At 36.3% G+C, this 24,824-nt stretch overlaps 1 protein-coding gene across 13 annotated transcripts in view; it reads right to left on the reverse strand.

Annotated features, from left to right (window-relative positions):
- sick (sickie) overlaps nucleotides 1–24,824 on the reverse strand; it is a 256,372-nt gene that overhangs the window by 37,750 nt on the left and 193,798 nt on the right. For 6 of the 13 annotated variants that reach the window (XM_089733155.1, XM_089733161.1, XM_089733162.1 and 3 more), the window contains 13 exons: nucleotides 21,542–21,722; nucleotides 20,825–20,959; nucleotides 20,271–20,327; nucleotides 20,005–20,173; nucleotides 18,931–19,023; nucleotides 18,016–18,160; nucleotides 16,215–16,328; nucleotides 15,099–15,287; nucleotides 14,458–14,484; nucleotides 13,568–13,674; nucleotides 11,911–12,039; nucleotides 9,024–9,121; nucleotides 7,773–7,847 (listed from right to left, as the gene is read on the reverse strand). In XM_089733155.1, the coding sequence (XP_089589281.1) occupies nucleotides 7,773–7,847; nucleotides 9,024–9,121; nucleotides 11,911–12,039; nucleotides 13,568–13,674; nucleotides 14,458–14,484; nucleotides 15,099–15,287; nucleotides 16,215–16,328; nucleotides 18,016–18,160; nucleotides 18,931–19,023; nucleotides 20,005–20,173; nucleotides 20,271–20,327; nucleotides 20,825–20,959; nucleotides 21,542–21,722 (1,519 nt within the window). The remainder of the gene's footprint in view (nucleotides 1–7,772; nucleotides 7,848–9,023; nucleotides 9,122–11,910; nucleotides 12,040–13,567; nucleotides 13,675–14,457; nucleotides 14,485–15,098; nucleotides 15,288–16,214; nucleotides 16,329–18,015; nucleotides 18,161–18,930; nucleotides 19,024–20,004; nucleotides 20,174–20,270; nucleotides 20,328–20,824; nucleotides 20,960–21,541; nucleotides 21,723–24,824) is intronic. The other 7 variants (XM_089733156.1, XM_089733163.1, XM_089733158.1 and 4 more) reach the window with 5 other exon arrangements.

Here is a 24,824-nt window from a genome sequence, read left to right on the forward strand (position 1 = left end):
GAAGATACTGAACTCAAAGTAGCAACGGTTATTATTTATGTAACTTGAACAAATATTTAGTTACGTTGTGATGTTTTTTTTAATAAAGTTACGAAAATTACAAAGGGTACTTATGATTCTTCTTTATTTATCCATTCTCTTTAATATAATCCAACAAAGAAAAAAATCAGTCACGTTAATATTGATTGCAAAGATTGTATCATTCGATTCGTTTGAAATCAACATTTAAAATGCGCATAATAAAATGCTTTATGCATTAGCAATAAGAAAACAATTAATACTATAAACATTTTATGTATTTGTAAATACGTATGAGAGATCGTTGGATATTATTTTGTATGGAACCTATTTTGGTGTAAATAGACTATAGCGTAAGAAGTGTACGTTTCTTTGATCAATATTGGAATTATAATGGATCCTGCTATTAGCTACCACAAATGGCGTAAATAGGACGTGAGCCGTTCGCGTTCTACTCCGAAGACGACTGCTTGACACGACTGGCTGTATTATTTGTAAATACGTACGAGAAATCGTTGGATATTATTTTGTATGGAACCAATTTTGGTGTAAATAGACTATAGCGTAAAAAGTGTACTATTCTTTGAGCAATGTTTGAATTATAATGGATCCTGCTATTAGCTACCACAAATGGCGTAAATAGGACGTGAGCCGTTCGCGTCCTACTCCGAAGACGGCTGATCGTCACGACTGGCTGTATTATTTGTAAATACGTACGAGAAATCGTTGGATATTATTTTGTATGGAACCAACTTTGGTGTAAATAGACTATAGCGTAAAATGTGCACTTTGCTTTGATCAATGTTAGAATTATAATGGATCCTGCTATTAGCTACCACAAATGGCGTAAATAGGATGTGTGCTGTTCGCGTCCTACTCCGAAGACGACTGCTCGTCACGACTGGCTGTATTATTTGTAAACACGTACGAGAAATCGTTGGATATTATTTTGTATGGAACCAATTTTGGTGTAAATAGACTATAGCGTAAAAAGTGTACTTTGCTTTGATCAATGTTAGAATTATAATGGATCCTGTTATTAGCTACCACAAATGGTGTAAATAGGACGTGAGCCGTTCGCATCCTACTCCGAAGACGGCTGATCGTCACGACTGGCTGCCACCAGCGAACACAAACAAGGTATGCTGTTGTACCGATGTGATTTATTGCTCCCATAAAGTCCCTTTTGGAACCAAATCGGAAATGTCAATAAAAATTAAGTGCTCTGAACCAAGGTCGTCGCACGTTTACGGTAAATGTAATTTATAACATGTTTGAGTTTTCGTTCACGTCAAGAGTATTTAGATAGCGATGATTAGTCAAAGTTACTTCTTGAAGATAATACTAAATACGGGCCAATATTGCATTTGATACCGGATTTAGCTCTGACGTGTGCCGATAAAAGTATAAAAACGTTATAAAGCATGAAAATTGTTCCTTAAAGAGTTCTTTGAAATCAGTAGGTACGTGCATTTAATCGCGAAGATTACAAGGAAAAGGGGCAAGTTGTAACCATTAAACACATCAAACGAGATTAATATCAACGTTTGACCCCAAATAACACGCTCGCCTATAAACAGAATTTTCATACGACTGTGCGTTTGATGTTTTCTTTTATTGCTAGTTAACAGATGGGACAGAACGTACATACACTCCAAATAACTTACACTCCAAAGATATTGACTTTCTCTAATGTTTTAAATTAGACATTCTAATGCAATAAGACATAATCACGATTACTTATTTCATATGCAGCTTTTAAAAGATTACAAAATCACATTAGTTTAACATAGATTATAAATCGGCTGTGCCTATCAGTATTAGTTAAAAAAAAACTGTTTTGTATGTACAGTCGTTGTTAAATAAGAACATAAATAGAAGAAATCAAAGTATATTCCGAGGTCTGCAGTTTAGGGCCTATTTAGTTCCATTGTCACGTTAGCTACACGTTCTTTTTCGTTTACTTCATTCTAAAAGAAGCCCGAGGCTCACAATAACTAAGGCCTTATGAGTGTCCACTACTTTGGACAGACTCGGGGAGACTAGATATGTGGACATTTATTTGTCTGTTGACACGGACTTATTTAGAAAATATGGCTTATACATTGTTGTGTTGAGGTATAGACATCCAGACTGATATGCCAGACGCAGCATTTTGTAAAATACACATTTTGTTTGAGATTTCCTTTCCTCTATAGTTTGAGCGAATGCATTCAATAATTCCCGAACCTGGTGCTTTGGGGACGCAGTGTTGTTTACCCCTAAATTATCAAGGCCCGAATATTGACAAAACAAAATGCCAGCAATAGACGGTTTCCCATTTTTTGTTTTGCATTTTGTTTATATGTGTATGACAATGTTATGTTTCAAATGTATATATATATATATATATATTTCTCAAAAACTTTATTATTATTTAAAACCAAATACTGACACAAAAGACTAACAACACAAAAGTCTAAGGACTCGAGTAAGATTTTACTATAAAGGGACTAGTGACTTAAAAAAAAGGGACCAAGGTACCTGCTCTCTCTAAATTTGTAAAATATATTTTCAAATGTAGCGAAATTTTTATATAACGCAAAAGTTTATCTAAAGACTATTCCAATAAACGGAATTTAAGAATTTATTAATAAAATATATCAAATTTAATAACATAATAATATGAAAGGCTGATCCATATTATGTTCATAAGGGCTTTCCAATTCAAACAGCGCGTTGAAAAAAAAATGAAGCAAATTAAATTACTGATATAATATTATTTTTTAAATTATCAACAAATCGATCTATTGCTTCTTTATTGATAAACAAAATGCTTACAAAGTTACTACACCCGGATGGATTGGTAACAGACTACAAAGATAATAAAACATGTTTCATCGCATACTACTACAAAAAAAAAATATATATATGACAAAAACCACACATCACCATTGTAAATGAGAACCGAACTCGCACATAATGCACAAACACAAACGTAGACACATTTTTTTTCAGGAAACAAAACTGTTTTATTCACCAACTATTTGTTTTGGTCTAATGTTTTAACGCGCACACGACAGTGGCACGAATGCGAGCGTCCTCGCTCCAACGGCGTTCAATATCTACTGCAGCTGGTGGCTAGTGAATAGTGTTGTGCACTGTTTTGTATTGTAGCAGTGACTATAGTGGTCTGATTTTAAATTCTGGGGTTCAGTTCAGTAGTCTTACTAACCAATCGTGTCGCATGTCGCTCGTGTTCTAATGTAGTGAATATAAATGAGTCACGGAACCCTAAAATCCCGGATCAAACTTTATTGTAATGTACGCGCGTTTTACTAAGAAGGGGAAAGGTAAAACTCGTTATTTTTGGGGTTTTGGAATCAATCAAGATTTTAAAGATTGGAAGTTATTGATTGTAAAGACGGGAACACTTATGCCTGCAAGATGATTCCAAACAGGTTGAATGAAAATCTATGGAGAATACTACTCCGGCGGCTGATAATGATAGCAATGGTAATAATATAGTTCATAGGATTAATTAGAGGACATAAATATTTAACATGCGTCTTTATACTTAAATAGTGGCATCAATGATAAAGACATAGAAGCCACATAAGCGGGTCGTGGATATATTATCGTTCACGAGACACTTGTTGCGCAAGTGTAGCCACTTCATAGGATTTATGGGACGCGGGATCGAGTTACATTTTTGATAACGTCTCTAAGCGCACGAAGGTTTGTAATGTTTGAACAAGAGAAGCACAAACAAACCACAATGGGTTTTATTATCATTATGAAATTTTTAAGAATTTAACTTTGTCTTATTTTAAGTCAGGTAAGACAAGTAGTCAGTGTCGTGAATTATGAACTCATAATACGTATACACACACATATACAACACTATCATCATAGATAACACAAAAAAATACATAATATGTATTGTGTTTAAATGTCATTTTTGATACATTTTCATATTATTATTGTGCCATGTGTATTTATAACGTATTCAATTTATATTCCCACTAAAAGGTCACAATAAACTGACATTTAAATTCGTTAACTTTATTAATAAAAAAAAAAAAAAAAACGAAACTACAATCCACAGAGATCCGTATTGTATCTCATTAGATGATACGAAAATTCATAAATTCATAAATTAATTTATGTTTTTTTTGCGTTTATAAACGAAAATTTTAGGGTAAGATTTAATTACGAATACATTCGATACACAATAATTACGAATACATACATTTATTTAGGTTACGAGAGCACGACAAAAGTCTTAAAAGTATTTTTTTTGTATTTCAAATTATGTGATGACTTATATGTTCGACGGACAGTGATTGTGGTTGATTTACATTCATCAGTGTGCTTAGTGCGAGTTTTTTAACGTTCTCGATAGCGTAAAAGTTAAGTGAAATTTTGTATGGAGTTGGAACGTTCGCTTACGTTTGCCGTTAGGGACGCTGTTTCAACTTCAAACAAATTTGTTACTTTTACGCTATCCAGAACGTTAAAAAACTCACTTTTTTTCCCTACCTATGCTGATAGCCTTGAGAGGCTATTTCAGCTTCGCCCTAACATGTAGGTGAGCTTCGCAGAATCTACCACCGGATCGGAAACGCGACCCACTGAGAAGATCCGGCGAGAAACTCAGTATGCTGTGTAGGCGGGTTAATTCGCTCGTCCAGCCATTCGTCGCAAGCGACGGGATCGACTAGGACGGTGAATAAACTCACACTAAGCACACAGTACCGGCATCGTTTATTCTTCGTATAAATACGTGGGGGAATGCTCCTTAATTACGAATGTTTACGAACGATAAAATGTATTTAACGTGACGAGCGCCGATCAAAAGTGTTAAGCACAACGCTTCGGGGAAACACACGGAGCCCTGCGGTTGGTCCGTCACAAACAATCACAACAAACAATAAAGACGCAAGAACAGAGATGACTTTCGAGTCTGGCGTTGAATTATTTATGGCCGCATTGACCGACAGTCAATTAGTTGAGCAGGAGACAAAAAATATCCAGAACAATGTCATTGAAATCCTCGTCTCCTGTTTGATTCAAGATAATCGTTGTTTAGTTTTTTTTTGTTAAATGAATACTGAGTCTTACTTTACACAACACTATGACCCGACAAATATTATTCTGTCCAAGTGTTTATTCCCGGAAAATTCAAACTCAAAATCTTCGCAGCCTCTTAAATTTTTCTTTGGGGTTTTTAGGTAGAACCTTTTAGCTCATCTATCGGTCCGAGAGTAGCCAGAATAGCCTCTTAGGCTACCAGCGATTGGATAGGAAATTTTATTTCCGAAGTCATAGCTGGGATTCGAATGGCAATCTCATAATCTTTGTCATAACGCCGAGTACTCTTCCATTAAAATCTATTCGAAATTAGTTATAGTTTTACTTCATTTAAAATATGTATTAGGGGAATACATAAATTCTTACCTAATTATCTTGCATTCATCTTAATGTTTTATATGACCTGGAACTTAATAAACCTGGAAGTATAATAGCGTATATATTGAACACCCATTTATTGCTTTATATATTTTAAAAACAGTACTATTGAAGAACTCATGTTTGACATATGCCATTTGACCCAGGCTGCCTCATTCGTATGCACATACTTATCAGTTCGACATCAACGAGTCCAAGACTGCAGTTGTCACACGCCATATTTGTTCGTGTTCAAAGCTCTTTGTCATGTCACTTTAGGTACGTAGGTACATACGTCGACAAGTTACAAAATATGTAGTAGCGGTACTTTATGTCATTCCTTTCGATGGTTTATATTCAAATTAAAGTTATGATTAATTTTATATTCAAATTTAAAGTATACTTTTTAAAAGTGAGTGAATCATTTGTTTGTGTACTTCCTTCCAAAAACAAAACGATGAGGCGGCTAAAAAGTATGTGTTCCATTCAGTTCGAATATGTTAAAAAAAAAAAACTCAAAAGAGACGTTCGTTTTAAAACAAAAAAGATAAGGGCTTAAGTGTTCATTTAAGACGTGTTCTCATTAACGATATCGTCATTGGTTCACATAACTGTAATTTATAATAATGTCGTTCCAAATATCCCGGCGTTCATAAACCCTGTCGCATGGTTCGCGTGAAACAGCATCTACAGATACAGCGCTCTCAGTAGCAGTTGGCATTTGGCATACATTCCTAATGCCCGATATGGTTAGACGGACCTTCGATATTATATTGATCCTACGTGTGACTTCTCTGAACTTGCTCACTTTAGTTCGTGGTTTTAGATTATAGTTCGATAAACAGGGTTGATAGGTCAATGTGTACTTTTTATTATTTATTTTATTATATATATAGTTCAATTTAATAGCTCGTATTACTGACAACGCTAAGTTCATTTTTAAATTCAGCAACTACAACAAACAAAATTGACGGTTTTATTGTATCGGTAAAACCTTCGATCAATAAATAATACTACGGTAAAACAATCTTTCTCACAGTAGGCGATGTTGATTAACTGTAGATAGAGTTACAATGTCAAACAAATTTAAGGCTTCTAAGAGCCAATGAACACGTTACTTTGACATGTACGGTAGTAAAGATGTTTCTTTCAAAATATCGTAGATATTACATTACTTTGGTTGATGTTCTTACAGACAAAAAATGATTGACAAATACTGATTCAGTTCAATGAATTTCAGAATACGTCTTATATACCTATCTACTGAGGCATTGGTGCCTATTGAAGCTTTTACTGTGATATTTTGGTGCATTTGTAGGAACTTGTAAAACTTTATTTCCTTTATTGCAACGGCATGATGAGGTTCTACTGACCACGGTGGGAAAACTTGAAAGATTAAGATTCTTTCCATTATCTCGTGATAAGTACTTACCGGAGCCCATAGGCATCAACGACTTAGATAAATTGTAACACAGCAATAACCACACAATTGTGCCAAAACAAAGAAAGGTCGTGATTAAGAATTGTCAAGGATTGGTACGGAATCGCCTCCGCCAGCCAGAGCAGCTGTTTTGCTTGTAGAATCAAACAATGTGTATATACCGAACGTTTATACTGGTATACTATACTGGACGTCTATACTGGTATACTATACCGGATAGGTACAATTATTCTAAGAAAACATGTACTCAGCTCGTATTAACGAAAGAACATCGAAGAATAAAGATTGAACTCGCAAAAAATATAATTTACTATACTCGCACGGATAGGTACCAACATATTATTATATTATTTCTGCCGCGGAAAAGGCATGCGTTCGGGTTCGTAGGGCGGTACAGTTGTTATCTATACTAATATATCAATCTACAGTGTTTTTTACGGATGTTCCGTTATAACTACTGAACCATGCATCCGACAGACTTGAAACTTGGTATCCATGTAGAAAATAGATGTATTTACTGGATAGGCTAATATTTATATGAGTGTCTGACTCCCTAATAATAATGACAATAAATAATAATGTTAATTTTAAATGCCCAGCCAAACGGGCGAGTACGGCTAGTATACTATATAACAAAGCTTCAACCTCATGTGTCAAGGTCGGAGACACCATTCCTCGTTATATCTATGTTTTTCGTTAGAATCAGTTGGACTGCAAGATCGTTTGCTGAAATGAAACAAAAAAAATGCATTGCGTCGCGGCAGAAACAGGCAGGTCAGTGAACTCCAAAGCGGACGTACCTATTAACAAATTGTTAAAGAAATTACAAAGATAAAAATACTTATTAGTAAGAAATAGATTATCATAAGCGAACGTTACTTACGTTTGTCGTTAGTTGTGTGGTCAGCGTGTGCACTTTATCTTTTGCGTCAGCTAGTTCTCTTCTTAATTTCCGTACCTATAATAATTAAATATGTACAGAAACTGGCTTAATCTATAATTATAACTACTTTTAAGGTTTAATCTCGGCTTTTTCTTTTTGCCATTGTATTATTTACAGCATCTCTAATGCTTTACGTGGCTTACGTGGCGCGGACGGATAGGGTATTCTCGATTCGCCGACATTTTAAAATTGTATTAGCTAATCAGTTCAAATGTCAGTAGTTCTAATTATTATATCTACAATTCGCGAAGGTCGAACAAAATTGCCTATATTTTTCTGTTTTTTATGTACTAATCTTTGGTAAAAAAACTATCTTTTTTTGCCTATGCTGATAGCCTTGAGAGGCTATTTCAGCTTCACCTTACGTATGTAGGGGGCTCAAGCCGGAGTGTTGCTGACACTGACCCTAGCAAGAGCAGTGCTTCGCAGAATCTACCACTGGATCGGAAACGCGACCCACTGAGAAGATCCGGCGAGAAACTCAGTGGGCTAAAACTATCAATTGCAATTGCAACTATCAATTATCAAAAGGAGAAACAGTAGTCACTGCTAACGGCACTAAGCTGTGGATATCCATATGAAGATATAACCCAACGACGGTTGACGTTAGGCATGGGCCGGTCGTAAAAGTTATGCCAAATCCCCTAAAACCCCTATGCAGCGTGATAAGAGAACATACCGCGACGACCCCACATAATGTGAAACAACGACAATGACAAGAAGAAATGATTTTCCTTTTCTGTTTGTTAGGCAGACATTTGCTTTCTATTTGTTATTTAACTCGAACATGGTTTTATTTAAGGGCTTTATTTATATTTTTTTATTTACAATTACATACAGTACATACATACAAACGAGGGTATTTCATTGAAAATGTTTACCCTATGAAATAGATATTTTTTTTTCATAGATGAGTGGATGTGCTCAAAGCCCACCTGGTGTTAAGTGGTTACCGGAGCCCATAGACATCTACAACGTAAATGCCGCCACCCACCTTGAGATATAAGTTCTAAGGTCTCAGTATAGTTACAGCGGCTGCCCCACCCTTCAAACCGAAACGCATTACTGCTTCACGGCAGAAATAGGCAGGGCGGTGGTACCTACCCGTGCGGACTCACAAGAGATACCACCGGTAAGCTACCGACAGTAAATTATGTAATTAATATAGTAATAATTGGGTTGATTACTAACTTTCACATTACGTACCTCGTGTGCGTGCCTCTCATCGGCGCCAGCGCCAGCGGCAAGTGACGAAGCAGTCGAAACTAATGATGCAGTCGAACCATGAACTAAACAAATAAAAACTCATTATTGCGATATTCAAACGTAATCCCACTTGCTTTTCTAATATTCATAAGTTTTTTTTTTATTGCTTAGATGGGTGGACGAGCTCACAGCCCACCTGATATTAAGTGGTTACTGGAGCCCATAGACATCTACAACGTAAATGCGCCACCCACCTTGAGATATAAGTTCTAAGGTCTCAGTATAGTTACAACGGCTGCCCCACCCTTCAAACCGAAACGCATTACTGCTTCACGGCAGAAATAGGCGGGGCGGTGGTACCCACCTGTGCGGACTCACAAGAGGTCCTACCACCAGTAAAGATATACGAGTAGAAAAGCAACTGAGATTACTAATACATATAAAAATAGAAAATAATAAAAATATAATAATAATATGAAAATAGAAAATTATCAATATTCTAATTTTCAAAATGTTTGATGTACAAGGGCATCGTCCATGTTAATAGTGGATTAGGTAGTATAACTGTTTAATTTTTATTGCATTATCTATAATCAGATAATAATCGAGCTTTGCTCGGTAATTTTTTTTTTTTTTATAAATTTTGTTTTTTAGAAATTATATTTAAATACGAATCACATATTGATAAAATGATGAAATATTAATAATATTATTCGATTTCACCGGGGTTCGACGACGAGGACGGTGACCTGTGCTTGTGGTACCTAAAAGCACCGTTAATGGATCAGGAGGATCCGTAATGAATTTCAAGTTTAGGAGTTGATGTAGATATATAGTTATGGACATAAACATTATGGATTTAATAGTTTAAAAAAATCTTACATACAAAATCGTTCTTTTTTCATTAAAAATACTTTATTTACATAACATAAAATATACTAAAAAAAAAAACAAAAATTGAAGTGTTGGTAGATAGTAAAGAAAAGAGTTACTATAAAATAACAATACTACGAGAAAGAATTCCTCTGAGAAACTAGTCATTAGAGATTATATTAGAATTAAGTATTGCCACAGCATCCCAATATAATTTTCATTTTTGCTCATTTTATCAAAATCTCTATAAAATAACATGAACAAAAGACGCATCCGGCTTGTCCCCAATAATTGAAACACTATATTAAATTTTATCTTGTTATTACCATTGAATTACGAGGCTTAACCATAACTACATACCACATGTTGGCAGTTATAGAGTTGCATCAGAACATCTGCTTCGTGTGTGATAGCTATGATGCGCGACAATTCATTTTATACGACAGTTATTATATGTATTGGATAAATTATATTTTATTCACTCATGCCGCTAAGAATGAGAATATTTACAATTGAGGTACATCACTGCAGGTGATTCCGGATACTATTTTATTATAATCTGAATATTGTTTCCGTAAGTCGAAGATTAATCGAAGGATAAATAAATTTGAAATCCATTTAAAAATATTTTTGTAATACAACACAATCTAAAATGTATTTTAGCTTCTATTGTTTATGGGTTACTATCATTTTGCCAGCACTGTTCGTTTCGTTGCCAAGTGCAATTACTGTTCACTTGATATATTTAAGCTGTGACTTGAATGGCCTCAATTCATATAATCCTATTAAACAAGTAGGCGGAACATTTTTGGATGTATCTTAGATGTATCATTTTATAGAACCATTACGAATAGCGCTGCCAATATGTATTTTGGGATCTAAATGCTCAGGCAGATATGACTTCGTAGTATAAATTGAGCTAGTTTGCTTGGTAGATTTATTGATACACACCCGGCCGAGCTTACACATACAGCTTTGTGTGAAGTGGATAAGAGCCATGGTAGGTGAGGATTAGTATTCTACCGGCAAGTTTATCGTAATTAGGACTCTTTATACTTTATAGGAATGGGAAAAGAAAAAGATCCAGAGAGCCAGCCATGCGTTCGGGAAAACAAATCCGCACTACTATTGACAAACTTGTTAATATCTACTAGGGATCCCCCTATGAGCCAAATTCGACCATAATTATTAATAATTCAAGATTAAAATTAACTTTACACTTTACACTTTCTTTATTTTTTTATTGACGTTTCGAGAAAATAAATCTGAATATTTTCAATATTTTTTATTCATGAAGACTAGAGCTCATCTAACAAAATTATCGTTTACAAATAGAAGAGAAGATTATGCTTCAAGCACGTCATCACGGATCCTCCTGATCCACTAACGGTGCTTTTAGGCACTACAAGCACCGGTCACCGTCCTCGTCGAACCCGTCGCTTGCGACGAAGGGCTCGACGAGCCAATTAACCCACAGACACAGCCCACTGAGTTTCACGCCGGATCTTCTCAGTGGGTCACGTTTCCGACCCGGTGGTAGATTCTGCGAAGCACGGCTCTTGCTAGGGTCAGTGTTAGCAATTCTCCGGTTAGAGCCCCGCGAGCTCATCTACACACGCTAGGGTAAGCTGAAATAGCCTCTCAAGGCTATCAGAATAGGTAGGAGAAAAAAAATGCTTCACTGTTTTAATTTTACCCATTTCATTAATATTATGAAAACGGTGCACTCTAAATCGGCTAAGATAGAAATTTCGACCTTGACAATTAGCGTAAAATATATATAGAGGAGACATGGTTTGTCGTTTAATACGAAATGTATTATAAGATCTTATTCGATTAAAGTCTGTCTTAGCAACATATCCACGTACGACCGTGGCTTCATCGAGTTAACTACTACATTAGCATAGCAAATATTTATCCTGTTAAAACTTACACCTAATGTTTTGAGATGGGCGGTATGCGGAATTAACTCCATAGTGCAATCAAAATCAGGACTCACCATCATCGTTCTTCTTGGGATAGTGATGCGAGTGCCTCGGCGTATGCAACACGTTAGCAGGCTGATGCGTGGGACTGAGTGCTGATCTTGGAGACGGCGAAGGTGGTTCTGAGACGCCGTAGCTTAGACCTGATCAATTTGTGACGTACGAAATATATTTAAAGTTGCTTTTACTGTTTAATCTCGTAATAAAGAGTAAATGCAGGATTTCTTATCGCAAGGATGTGTTAAATGGTCGCCAGAGTCCATAGACACCAACAACGCAAATGCCGTTCCTCCCATCTTTTCACAGTACAACGGCTGCCCCACCATCTAGGCGGGCTTCGGACAGTCTGCCGACCGAGAGGGCTGGTGGTCGTGGCGCCGACGACCGCCAGTCCGACGTCCCGAGGGGGAGGGTGATGGGAGAGATGTGCTCCGCACTAAACGCTTCGCTTTCCCCCCTTTGCCTTGTCATGAGTTCTGTCTCATGCGAGGTTTGGACGTTGGTTGTTGAGCGACAGGAGCTTTTAGTCAGTTCGACTCTAACATACCCCGCCCAGTATCCCCAGAAAAGGGCGGAAATCCGGCGATTTCCTCCTGACAAAAAAAAAAAAAAAAAAAGAGTTGAAACGTATTATTGATTCGCGTCAGAGATAGGCAGGATGACGGTACCTACCCGTGCGGGTTCTCAAGACGCCCTCCCCTCAATAAAGAGATCAAACCGTGAAAAGAACTTTTATATAATCTTTTGTGTTTGCTACTCGAGAAAACCGAAAACTCTTTTTAATATATTTACGTGTGGAACAGAATTATCGAGTACAGTAGCTCTCCTGTTTTCCAAAGATTTAAAGTTAAAATGATATTTTGAATACGTGCGATTCCAAATATACATTTTTTTTGTCTTTTTTGTTTTTGAATGACACCTAATTTGTCTTCCTAGGTGTCTTTCTGCTAATTATAATATTTATTGCGTCATGAGGTCATTATTTCGAATAAATAATTTAATTAATAAACTATAAACTAAACCAATCAAAGCCATTTTATTACAGAATGATAAAAAGGCCCCATAATTCATCTTAATAAAAAAGGCTAATTAATAATATTAAAAAGAGAATTCGGGTTCTTTTCGGCTGAACGTCACCTTCAGTCTCTTCCAGTGCTTTCAATCCTTTAACTGGGTTTTCCAGTGCCTAATTTATGTCTGTTTTCACAATTTTATCCATGCATTAATTAAGTGCTTGGCCTATGGTTCAACGTTTCGAAGTAAATATTGGAAAATTAGCTCAGCTTGAACGCTAGATGTCACTATAAGCGTTTCACATTCAGTTTCAACTCTTACGTATAGATGGCACTGTCGGAATATCTAGTATCGCAGGTGCGCATTTTGAATTCTACATTAAGTGATGTGATGAACAACATTAAAATGACGTGCAATTTAGTTATTTTAAACATTTTTAAAGGCACTTTATCTCTTTCCGTGGGCTTCGTGAATGACAATACAGGGATTCGCTGTATAATAACAGCAGTGTTCTCAGAGTACTATATAATATATTCCAATTGCACTGGGAATAATTGGGACAGTGTGAGCCCGCACGAGTACCACAATCACACGCTTAGTTCCAGACGAATGGAGAACTTATCTATCCATATTATAATAGTAAAAACAATAATTTACCTTGTCCAGATGGTCCATATTGCACCGGCAAACAATAATACGGCTCATAATCACTTTCCGATGATCTTTGAAGCATCGATGGATATAATTTCTCAGATTTCGTTGACCTGCAATTCGCTTACAATTACTTTCTAAATTTAAACAATATTACTGTTGATTTCATTAAAAAATCGATTTTGAGTAAACAATCCGGATTCAACTCAAATAAATATACGAATAATACTTAAAATGTGGATTAATGCAAGATTGGATTTTATTTTCGAAATTGTTAAGTGCAGTTTATTAAATTTAATGATTTCAAAATTATCGTAAGAATGATTTTACGATTCTGAGTATCCAGTTTTATTATGAAAGTATTACAGTTAATTTACGTAAGCAAAGCGTATCATCGTTTCAAATTAATTAATGGCAATATGGGTGGAAAACGACTGTGTATCCTTTTTCAGTTTTGTATCTCAAACACGGACGATACATTTCAACGATCTCTACAGCCTTGTTCGGACTAGGCGAGTATTTTAGTCGAGTACCGAGTAATTTAGTGGCTAAACTACCCGCTACTCACCCGAAAAAATAGAACAAAATGGATTGACTTGACTAAATTATTTACTAACCTTCTCGACTAAATTTTTGGTGCTCAGACACATTTAGCTACTAAATTACTCGGTACTCGACTAAAATACTCGCCTAGTCCGAACAAGGCATAAGAGTATTCAAAATGGATAACTACATTATATTATGTTGACTTTCAAGATTATTCGTATGTGATTCAAATGAAGTTTAGCTGCTGACATGAAGCCGTGCCGTATGGAACCATGCAATATATTATTATGCTCGTTGAAGCGTGCCACTTCGAAGCAAAAACACCGACAAACGAGCGTCTGGTGGCATACCTTGGAAACGTCCTATCTCTCAGATAGCTAAAAATTTTACGAAAATATATAATAAAACCCAATTTCATACATTTTATATAATACTTGTATACATTTAGATAGAACAACAAACGTATGAATAAATCTGAAAATATAATATATAATATTATTTACATCCAATTAATAAGCGACACAGGGAATCACACAAATAAGAATGTTATATGCAATGTATGAATTGTTGATGACATATTGTGAGTACGGTGAGCTCAATTTAGTTGCAAATAAGATTATCCCTATATTGATAAATTTCCATAATTCCACCAATTATCTGGTTACAACGGAAAACCAGTTTAGTGTTCTTTTTACAAATTAATACGAGGTTTTCCTTAGATAATGATCTGGCACTAATCAATTAACATAATATCACTTAATTGCGAGTACATTAATATTTTTTTAACGAATTACCTTAAGTATACAATGCCACTCTATTACCACTCTACTTTAAATTCCATTAATTTAAATATCACTGAACCAGTGCAACTTTGAAATGTCACACAACATCAATTTTGACCAACACCAAAAAAACGTAGCATATCAAAACAGAAAACCGAAAATCCACCCGTGAGAATACCATAAAATCCCATCAACTATCTACAACCCACCTAATACTGTTGCTCCTGTTTAGCCTGGAGCCCTGTGCGTCACGATGCATGATGAGCTTATTGTGTGTAAGTGAGCTGCGGTGGTGTGAGTTAGGGGAGGATGTGTGGTTGTGTTGCGCCGAGTGCAGCGACGTGAGCGACTCCATCGATTCTCCCTCGGACAGGCGACCACTCGCCGAATACGTGTTGCTGAAACCGGGGACGTTCGTCTAATGTATACACGTAGTATCGATATTAGAACACGCGTGTCAATTTCAAATGTACCATTTTTTTATTGCTTAGTTGGGTGACGAGCTCACAGCCCACCCGGTGGTGTGAAGTGCTTACTGAAGCCTATAGACATCTACAACGTAATTGCGCTACCCAACTTGAGATATAAGTTCTAAGGTCTCAGTATAGTTATAACGGCTGCCCCACCCTTCAAACCGAAACGCATTATTGCTTCACGGCAAAAATAGGCGGGGTGGTGGTACATACCCGTGTTGACTCACAAGAGGTCCTACCACCAGTAATTACGCAAATTATAATTTAGCGGGTGACTTTGTTTTTGAGAATTGTTTTAGGTTAAATTTCAGTCATTTAAAGATACGCGTAAAGAAATTATGGGCTACTACCGGCTATTACCGGTTTAAAGTAATCGATAAAATATTAGAATCGTGTCTGCGTTATTGTATTGGTGTATTTCATTCATGGATTTTTTTTTTCTATACTATGGGTTGAATTACAAAAAAAAGTGACACGCATTGTTCATAATGAAGCCATTCTACCTGTATACATTATATACGAATATATGGTGTACTCGTCAGTTGTTCGGATATTTAAATTATGGATCGACTAACCAAAATCTATAAGAATATGTAATAATCATACAGTTTTGTTAGTGACTGAAGCACTTACAACTGAATAATATTACAATGCAAGTAATAATTTAAAGAAGTTTGTTACGTGAATCTATGTTAATGAGAATTAATGATATACAACGCAAACTATACATTATGACAATGATAACGATACAAGGAAGGGAGTGGCACATACAAAATACAAGACACGTTATGGTATCACACCAGCTAAAACCTTAACTCATTTACAATAGACAAATATTAGCAAATCGTGTACCTGTGTCTTAGCCACGGTGCGTATGGTATCCCATAATCTGATTTAACTTCGGAATAGGTTTGAGTGTCAGAAAGGCTTCCATCACTAATCTTCATCCCGCCTCTCGGAGGAATCCTAACGAACAAATTATCTGATAATTTATATGTTAACAACAAATGTCAATGTAACAATATTTAACAAAAAAATACATTTCTTACTATGAAATACCAACTATAATAATTATTAATGTAAAAATAACACAAACTAAAAAATATATATATTGCTTATTGCAACTTTTCTACTAATTTTGACAACACGATAGTCGAATTCCATAAGATAGTTCAATCACTCTTACAATCTGAACACTGCACTGAGGTATAAAGTATATTAAGCCACTAAACGCTTATTTTACACGGACTTGAATTTTCCCACGTAACGGCTATCGTAAGTTTAACATCTGTAACGATAACAATATTTGCTTACTTGTTACGACGCATGTTAAAGAATTCACAGCCAAATAAACTGTTTACATAATATAACGTACTGGAGATCTTGAAACAGTTCGATGATGTCAGTAAATTATTAATTGCTAATGCGCTGGCACTACACAGAAGACTTGATTAAAATGATGTTTGCACGACGTTTTGTTTTTGTTTCATTCACAAATTTAAACGATTCAAACTTTATGTTCGTCTGGGCATGGTCATGTTCTTTATGTTAATTTACGGTGCGCCGCAATTGACAACTATTAATTAATTTTAGCACTAAAAGTAATAAATATGAATTAAAGATATACAGTATGTATTGTAAACCTCGGAAATAATATATAGATATTTTAAAAAAAGGTTATAAACCGTAATAACGATTTAAATATGATTACAGCTCGCCAAAACCGAAGAAGTTTCGGTTAGGAATATTGTTTAATTATTAATATAAATAATATGTAGTAGAAATAAATAAATGTTAACGAAGGTTATATCAGGCAAGCTTGAATGTGCTTATTTATTGTAGTGTATTAAGCTTCTGCGTGGTCTCGTTTCGAATGAACAAGTCTGAAGCTTAATTATGTAATTGCTTCAGCCAATTAGTCAATAAAACTAGCGCCAAAGTTACGTCTGGAAAATGTTTACATGAGTCTTATTTTAACATTTAGTTGTCTTAAAATTTCTTTGAGTCTATTTATTTAACAGCGATAAATTGCATATTTGTTTTTGCAAATTGCATTACACTTGTTGTAGTTTGTAAATGTTATACTCATGATCGTCATATTATTTCATAATATAGCGCAATCTATCTTTTATTGTGTTATACACACAAAACGTGTATGTAATTCTCGTTAAGTTAAATTTAAGATAATAAGGTTGAGCCAAAGACTCCATCATTCCGCTAAGGATGTACTTGTTTTTGTGATGTTAGTTTTGACACAATAAAAGGTTCAAAATAAAATTTTGTCGAAGCTGTCACTTTTTGTTCGAGTGTTTTTTTCAAAAAATCAGCGGGCGGAACCTCTCTTTTCCGAGTTTTATTCAAACTTTTCTAAATTAATAGTCAAGAGATGGCGCTAGCTGTCCTTTTGTGTTCAATTCGCCACCAATAGATAGCGTTACCTGCATTTCGTTTAATGTTACGTCAAGTCGGTTATTTTTTTGTGACAATACTTTTAAGTCTCAATCGATCAGTAATCTTTTTCGGATAATATAAAGTTACTATGTTACTATAGTGCAGTTCTTGTAAATTACTACGATGTTATTACTACGAGACTCGAACACAAAAAAGTTTAAATTATGAATTCGTTTGTTACTGATATTTCGATATCACTTACCTATGATGGTGGAATAGAGCGGCGAATTCGTGTGTTCCAGGTTTCGGTAGACTCTGCGAGCCGAGCAGCCGTTCTCGTACTGATGCCGAGAGTTGCGCAGCCGCAGTCCCGCCCAGAGAGTAAGACTTGGGACCGATACCATTTTCTGTAAATAACATCGGTACTTTATAGTAATATCCTCCCGATTGCTTAACGGTGGACCCATTAACGGTGCTTTTAGGTACTACAAGCACCAGTCGCCGTCCTCGTCGAACCCGTCGCTTGCGACAAAGGGCTCGACGAACGAATTAACCCACAGACACAGCCCACTGAGTTTCTCGCCGGGTCTTCTCAGTGGGTCGCGGTTCCGATCCGGTGGTAGATTCTGCGAAGCACTGCTCTTGCTAGGGCCAGTGTTAGCAACACTCCGGTTTGAGCCCCGTGAGCTCACCTACATGTTAGGGCGAAGCTGAAATAGCTTCTCAAGGCTATCGACAGAGGTAGGAGGGAAAAAAAAAGAAAAAAGTGTTGTAATCTATACTAATATATAAATCTACAGTAGTTTTTATGGATGTTCCGTTATAACTACTGAACCATGCATCCGATTGACTTGAATCTTGGTATCCATGTAGAAAATACATGTACTTAATGGATAGGCTAATATTCATATGAGTGTTGGACTTCCTACACCAGTTGCGGGGGGTTAATGATGAGAATCTTTGTGGGGGTGAGAAATAATAATGTTAATTTTAAATGTCCAGCGAAGCGGACGGGTACAGCGAGTTTGTTTATAAAACTCCAATACTAAGCCAGCTGACAGACATATTATTGAGAACGTTTTCTTGGTACTATTTAAAAACGAATTATTTTCAAAGTCAAAACCCTTACAACTTCAAACTGTACAGTCACGTTATTAAATATATGGAAAGCACTTACTATGAATTTGTAAGTCTTGCGTGCATGTCTGCGTTCCTCCTGATACCTTGACTTTTGTTCTAGGAACCGCGGAAACTTGAGCCGTACGACCACCTAAATGAATAAAAAATAAAAACGATAAATCATTTGAAGTTAATAATAAAAAATAGGCAATACCTACCTACTTTTCTTTTTAAATCAAAATGATAGTATTAATTATTCATTTCATTAAATTAACGTTTCTGTAAATATACAACGTGTTACAAAAAAACCCGTAAAAATATAATTAATTATCAAAGCCTAAAGTTTTTTCAACCCTAGCAAGCTATCATGTCAGGGAACCAGATTATTTAACAGAAAGGTCTACTTACCTATTTTACCTAATAATTGTTTACTTTAGAAAGAAAGAAAGAATAGTACTTTAATAGAAAGAATAATACTTTAATAGTTTTATTTTTCATTCGTAAATGTTTGATACCTCAATACAAGGATGTCATTATACACAAGTACTGGTTTCAAAAAATGTCAAGTTGGAAAAAAAATGTTGTCCATTTCAAATCTTCTAATCGATACCCTACAAATGTTTCGAGTAGAATAAATGTAGGTAAATTCTGCGTAGTTTACTCTTTATTTTACTGAAATAGGGTTGTGGCACATCTGGGAAAATTATAATATCTTTTTATCTTTTTGAGGTGTACTATAACAGCGTTGGTGGTGAATGGACTCGTTATAAGGCCCCATTTAGCCTCCTTTCGGCTTTACGGGTAGTTTTGTAACACCCTGTAGTATATCATTTCAATCGATCAGCAATACTGGTGGTAGGACCTCTTGTGAGTCCGCACGGGTAGGTACCACCACCCTACCAATTTCTGCCGTGAAGCAGTACTGTGTTCCGGGTTGAAGGGTGGGGCAGCCGTTGTAACTATACTTGAGACTTTAGAACTTATATCTCAAGGTGAGTGGTGCATTTACGTTGTAGATATCTATGGGCTCCAGTAACCACTTAACACCAGGTGGGCTGTGAGCTTGTCCACCCATCTAAGCAATAAAAAAAAGATATATTAGTCCAAAATATGATTAGAATAAAGCGCTCACTATGTCCGTGTTGGGGTGGTGGGCCGTTGGGTTGCGGTGTGGTCTGCTGCTGGACTCCATTCTGCCTCTTCACGTATCCAAAGCTCTGAGGAGTCTTCCCTTTGCCCGACGAACAGCTGCCGTTCCCTGCCGCACTGGACGGTCTGGACCCTCCGCTCGGCGAATGGAGCTAAAATTTTTTGGTAGGCGGGTAGCAAAATCGGTAAAGATATATTTTACTAAATTTTTTTTGTATCGCACACTACAGCTACCCTGTCTAGTCCTACCTGCGAGCCGGCTCTCGATGAATGTTGACTAGAAGGACTCGAAGACGAGGCGGCGTACTGAATCATAAAAAAAAAAGATTTATAATCAATACAATAACATTAATGGTAAATTAAATATAATTTAAAAAATTATTTATGGAAAAATGCCGTGGAGAAATTCTGCTCTTATTATTATTATTTTTTTTTATTGCCCTTGTAGGCAAACGAGCATACGGCCCGCCTGATAGTGAGCGGTTACCGTCGCCCATGGATTTCAGCAATGCCAGGGGCAATACCAAGCCGCTGCCTACCGCTTAATACTCTCCACAAGCCTCGTTTGAAGAAGGATATGTCATAGTGCTCGAGAAACAGCGTGGAGAGGAGCTCATTCCATATTATTATTATCCATTATCCACTCGGCCTATTTCTGACGCGAAGCACTAATGCGTTTCGATTTGAGCAGTCGGACAGCTATAATCTAGCTTATGTCTCAAGAATAGGTACCACATAACGCGAGGTTGTAAAGTCATCGTATCTACAGATATTTAAAAGTTCTTAAAAGTGTAAAAACAAACCTGGGGGTGAGGCGCAATGCCAAGTTGTTGGGCTGCTGTTAGCTTTTCTCTTTTGTGGTGTTGAGGCGAGTGGTGACCGGTACGCCTCTCACCTTTACGCCCATGAGACGGACTCGGAGGAGTCGGTGGTTGATTCTATAAATTACGAAATATAATATAAATAATAATAGAATATATACAATAAAATAATAATGGTGGTAGGACGTCTTGTGAGTCCGCACGGGTAGATACCACCACCCTGCCTATTTCTGCCGTGAAGCAGTAATGCGTTTCGGTTAATAAATAAAATATAAATGATAATAATAATATTATTAAATAATTATAGGCATTAGATGTAATAAAACAATTTTAAATCTAGAAACAATAGAATCATCGTTATCGATCCAGTGAGTTATTAGAAAACAATCTTAGAAGACGAACCATGAATTTTTAACTCACTCTTTACACTTTGTATTGTATTTAGAAACAGATTATTTAATTACGAAAAACGTCAAAAAAGCACGAGCATAGCAAATAAGATAAGTTTTACCTTTAAGATACTTTAGAGATATTTTAGATACTTATTAGCTAGTTCATAGCTAATTTCATCATTATCATAGTTTTTAGTAGAAGTATTAGTACTAGTAGTAGTAATACCAGTATCATTCATTCCCGGTACTGGACGTTATCCAATAAAATAAAATAAAATAAAATAAAAAGTAATTGTTGACCACGTACCAATTGCGGAGCTCCAACGCCAGGCGAGTCAGTGTATTTCTTCCACGTAGTGTCTTGCCGTGGTACAGAAGGCTGACGCTCGGTTTGCTGACCACAGTCGGCCTTGCTTCGCGTACGACCCACCACTCTGTACACCACACCACTTCCACTCTCCATGCCTCTATTGCGACCACCGCTTCGCCTGAGAACGTGAACAGCATATTCATTAATTGCCTTTTTTTCCCTACCTATGCTGATAGCCTTGAGAGGCTATTTCAGCTTCGCCCTAACATGTAGGTGTGCTCACGGGGCTCAAACCGAAGTGTTGCTAACACTGGCCCTAGCAAGAGAAGTGCTTCGCAGAATCTACCACCGGATCGGAAACGCGACCCACTGAGAAGACCCGACGAGAAACTCAGTGGGCTATGTCTGTGGGTTAATTCGATCCTCGAGCCCTTCGTCACAAGCGACGGGTTCGACGAGGACGGTGACCGGTGCTTGTGGTACCTAAAAACACCGTTAATGGATCGGGAGGATCCGTAATGACGTGAGACTTCCGACATGTAGTTTATAGTTTAACTAGCGACCCGCCCTCGCTTCGCTTCGGAAACATTAAAACACACATGAAACCAAAAAAATAAAATAAAAACAAATTAAAAAAAGTAGCCTATGTTCGTCAGGGACAATGTCGGCTTCTAATGGAAAAATAATTTTTCAAATCGGTCCAGTAGTTTCGGAGCCTATTCGAAACAAACAAACAAACAAATCTTTCCTCTTTATAATATTATAGTATATAGTATAGAAAACCGGAAATATTTTTTTACATTATATATATTAAATGTTATTTTTTTATACTGTTTTTTACGGAGTTCAATTAAGAGATTGCGAAATGAAAATATCAACAATAAATACCTTGTCTGTGACAACTAACGAGTTCAAAAGGTAAAATTAGGGTCTTTCCAACCCCTCATCGGACTTAGTCATGCGTTAACAAGCAGCAAAAGTTTCTTTTGAAAAACAATAGTTCAAATACATAAATGACATAAACTCCTTCACTAAGACGTATATTGAAAAATATTGAACATTTTTTAATTGTACAAAGTCAATACATGACATAAATAATATTAAAATATGGTATTAGTTAAAACATGTGGCGGGTCATTGACATTAGCTACTTAGCTGAAGCTTGAAGAATGCTAAGTAATTGCTATTTTTACTCGGCCGTAAGCTGTTTCTATTTTTCTGCACATACCGTAAACACTCTGAACGCTTTATTTGTTTGTATTCGACTCACAGTACATTTTACGCCCACAATTTGTGAATATTTATTTATGAAGCGACTTCTAAATATTATTCTGGACAGTTTGTGATTGTGATGAACTGTTTTTTTTAAGTTCAAGGATTTTTTTAGGACATCTTTTCGAATCTATAATCGATTTCAAAATTTTTTTTATTGCATTGATGGGTCGACTAGTTCACAGCGCACCTGGTGTTAAGTGGTTACCGGAGCCCATAGACGTCTCAACGTAAATGTCCCGACCTACTTTCAGATACGTGTTCTAAGGTTTCAATATAATAACAATGGCTGCCCCACCCTTCAAACCGAAACGCATTACTGCTTCACGGCTGAAATAGGCACGGTGGTAGTACCTACCCGTGCGGACTCACAAGAGGTCCTACCACCAGTAAATATGGGCAGATTCGCTTTATTTAGACTGTCTGTAAAATACGTACGTGTTCTTTCGGGCTTTCCGTGCTCACATTATCGTTCATGTAAATTCTGAATCGTCAGTTACCCTCGCCTTATTTTGTACACGCCATCAAATTGATAAGTCAACAGAAGTATGTATGTCAGTACCGCACGTGCACCATAAATACAAAATATCATGATAAATGAGTAGAACCCTCAGACATAGCCCACTGAGTTTCTTGCCGGACCTTCTCAATGGGTCGCGTTTTGGATCCAGCGGTAGATTTTGCGAAGCACTGCTCTTGTTAGGGCTAGTGTTAGCAAATTATCTCAGCTTGAGCCTCGTGAGTTCACCTACCAGTCCGGGCGTAACTGGCATAAGCCCTCGAGGTTACCAGCATACGTAAAAAAATGTGAGTAGTTATCATTTAGAGTGCTTGCCAGATAGAAAATAACTTCAGGTTATCTCTAGAGATTACATATGAACGTGCACAAGTATGCTTTGTGTACGACATCAAAAGAGGTTGGATATAGGATGTTGTAGGTTCTGTCTGAACAAAAGCATTCAATTGATGACCGTCACGCACGCTTCAATGTTAGGACGACACAACCCCACAATATTACGATCTAGATCACCAAAGTCATCACACGCAAAAGTCTAATCGACTAGTCGACCTTTAGGCTTCAAGCGCTTACTAGCTTTATTGTGAATTTTACATATAAATGTATATTCAATATTTAAAAACATTTCATAACTATTTCGTTGTATTGATCTAGTGGGTTAGTATATGCTGATAATATTAACATGATAAGTAACGCCTGCGGTTAATTAAATTCTTATTGCAATCAGTTGAACTCAATGAAGCTACTGTATTGAAAGCGGCTTTATTTATTTTTAGCATTCAAAGAGGTTGTATGTAGTCGATATTCGTTACGGGCTAATAAACTGTTATAAAATACATAGAATCGATTTATAAGTATTAAAAAAACAACCTTTGAGATTATTGCGCTTATAATAATGCATGAATTGGGTATATTATAAATCGAAATAAAGCCGTCTATTTACGAATAAAATATTTAAAATTAGATTTCTTACGTTGAAACTGGTGGTTTAATATTTAATGTAAACTATCCAAGCCCGGCCCACTTTAGCAGCCGATCTTTTATTTGACTTTATTCCGATCGATGATATTCCGCTAGGGTACTCTAAAGATTTTTTGAAAATTTAATTGAAATTGATCCAGTACAGAACATTTTTTTCTATCTATTCGCTGGTAGACTAAGAGACTACTGCAGCTACACCCAAACGGGTAGGTGCGCTCACGGGCTCAGCCTGATAGAATTTGATAACACTAGCCCTAGCAAGAGCAGTGCTTCGCAGAATCTACCAGCGGATTGGAATCGCGACCCACTGAGAAAATCGAGCGTGAAACTCAGTGGACGCAAACACACTCTTTATGTATGTATTTATAGATAAATATGGAGTTGGTTGTAATAATTTATATTTTATACAAAAATTGGTATATTACAACAAAATTTAGTATTATAATCAACGTAATACAAAGAATTATCGTTTGAATCCCGCTCAACTGTTCAAAACGACGAAATCAATAC

This window comes from Bombyx mandarina, chromosome 15 (genome assembly GCF_030267445.1).
Source record: "Bombyx mandarina strain Sakado chromosome 15, ASM3026744v2".
In the NCBI taxonomy this organism is placed as follows: domain Eukaryota; kingdom Metazoa; phylum Arthropoda; class Insecta; order Lepidoptera; family Bombycidae; genus Bombyx; species Bombyx mandarina.